A 2086-nucleotide genomic window follows, 5' to 3' on the forward strand; every position below is an offset into this window, starting at 1 on the left:
GTCCCAACCCCCGAAAGTCAGCACCACCTTCCTAACCTGCAATCTCCATCCTGACCTCTCTCTGCCCCCCACCCCCCACTCCGGCCCATCACCCTCACCTTAACCTCCCTCCACCCATCATTCCCAACTCCCTCCCTAACCTTTAACCTTAACCTGCTGGGCACCACCCTCCTCATCCCCTGAAGAGGGGCTCAAGCCCGAAACGTCGGTTCTCCCCCACCCCCCAGCTCCGGTACCCCGGCAACCGCAGTTCCTCACTTCCTCCGGGGCTCCATCGCCGCCCGCTGCAGGAGTGATGGCGAGGCCCTCGGCAGCTGACATTCCTGGCGCAGGGGTGACCGACTCCGAAAGGTGACCTGCCGTCCACATTGACCTTCCTCTTCCCCGGCTCCAGGAGGGAACCCCGCCTTCCTATTGGCCAGGAACACCGGATTGACGGGGAGGTTGACCAATGGGAGCCGGGTGGAGGGCTCAGGCTCTTCCCCCACCCCCTCCCCCCACCTCAAGGGCTCACGCGGATGCCCGAGGCGCGGCCGTTTAACGGACACTGCGCGAGCCCGGCGGGTGGCGGCTCGGCACTGCGCACGCGGGGCATTCAAACCCGCGGAGGAGTGGGGGCTCCGGGATTGGCGCTGCGCATGCGGAGCATTCAAACCCGCGGAGACCTCGCGGAGTGGAGGCACCGAGCTTGGCACTGCGCATGCGGGGCATTCAAACCCGCGGAGTGGTGGCTCCGAGCTTGGCACTGCGCATGCGGGGCATTCAAACCTCGCAGAGTGGTGGCTCCGAGCTTGGCACTGCGCATGCGGGGCATTCAAACTCGCAGCAACCCCGGGGGAGTGCTCTCTCGGGGCTTGGCACTGCGCATGCGGGGCATTCAAACCCGCAGAAACCCCGGGGAGTGGTGGCTCCGCGCTTGGCACTGCGCATGCGGGTTGATGAGAGCAATGCTACTGATGTGGTCTGCATGGATTTCCAGAAGGTGCAAGACAACAAACTTGAGGAAGGTTATAGGTCATGGAGTGAGAGTCAGTGGCAACATGGATACAAAACTGACTGAGTGGTAGAAAAGACAGTAATGGTCAAAAGAGATTTTCTGGCTGGAGGAAGATTTGAAGTGAAGTTACTGGTGGGGTCAACATTGGAACCCATTTTTTCTGATATCCCAAGGTTTGGGTAAAAGGGAAGAGATTGGCACTAGATTATAGAACTGAACTAAGTAATGGCATGGGCACGATGGACCGAACAGCCTCCTTCTGCGCCATAAATATTCTGTGTATTTTGATCAGATAGTGACAGACAAAGGGCAGATGGAGCTTTCCCCACCTCCTGCCTCCAGTGAGATTAGACACTGAGAGACAGGGAGCGGTTGCATTAGTTTTGTTTTAAGTGTATTTGCAGGAGTTCCAGGCAAGAAGCTTAATGATTTGACAGAATTGAAATTCCAACTTGCACGATTTTTAAAATATTTTTCTCTCAAGTCATCGCCTGTGTCTGAAGTGAACAGGGTGAGAAATACAATCCATCTAGAGAGAAATGGTGATTATTGTTTATTGAAGAATAACAGCAGATTAATCAGCACGGGACTTTTACAGTGCCAATTAAATATAATCCTTCTGTTTCAAAGGGCTTTCATACATATATAGTAGAGAAAGATTGAAAGAGACATTCTTAGTTTTGTGAAAATAAAAGTTCCTTCGACCCCAGGCAATCAGGTAAAGCAGAAGGTTTTAGACAAAAGAAAATTACTAGGTATTCAGGAAATGGTGAGAAGGTGAATGCGAGAACAGTTATCTGGTATGAGGCTCCGCAGTCAAATGTGAACAGAGATCGCTTTCCATTTCATGGCACAAATGCAAGGTTTTGTTTGTGTCATAGCAGTTGATCAGCAAGGTGACTCCATTTTCAGGCAGAGTGGTGCCAACTGACAAGGCACTCTTCACTTGATGTCTCTGAATTCTAACTGTCACCATTAGTTTTGAATATTAAAATGGTTCTGACAAATCCAGGTTGGGGACTAAAATAAGAAGCTACTTGCTGTCAGTTCACTAATATGATGTAGAGATAAACATCTTAGCAGGACTTG

General features: G+C 51.9%; 1 protein-coding gene across 1 annotated transcript in view; it reads right to left on the reverse strand.

Annotated features, from left to right (window-relative positions):
- Positions 1 to 950, reverse strand: part of LOC122546690 — a gene marked incomplete at its 5' end in the record, with an annotated part of 10185 nt that extends 9235 nt beyond the window's left edge. Inside the window, one exon of the mRNA XM_043685346.1 lies at positions 259 to 950. Within this exon, the coding sequence (XP_043541281.1) occupies positions 259 to 950 (692 nt within the window). The remainder of the gene's footprint in view (positions 1 to 258) is intronic.
- Positions 951 to 2086: the final 1136 nt, after the last annotated feature.

This window comes from Chiloscyllium plagiosum, unplaced genomic scaffold (assembly GCF_004010195.1).
Source record: "Chiloscyllium plagiosum isolate BGI_BamShark_2017 unplaced genomic scaffold, ASM401019v2 scaf_15707, whole genome shotgun sequence".
NCBI lineage: Eukaryota > Metazoa > Chordata > Chondrichthyes > Orectolobiformes > Hemiscylliidae > Chiloscyllium > Chiloscyllium plagiosum.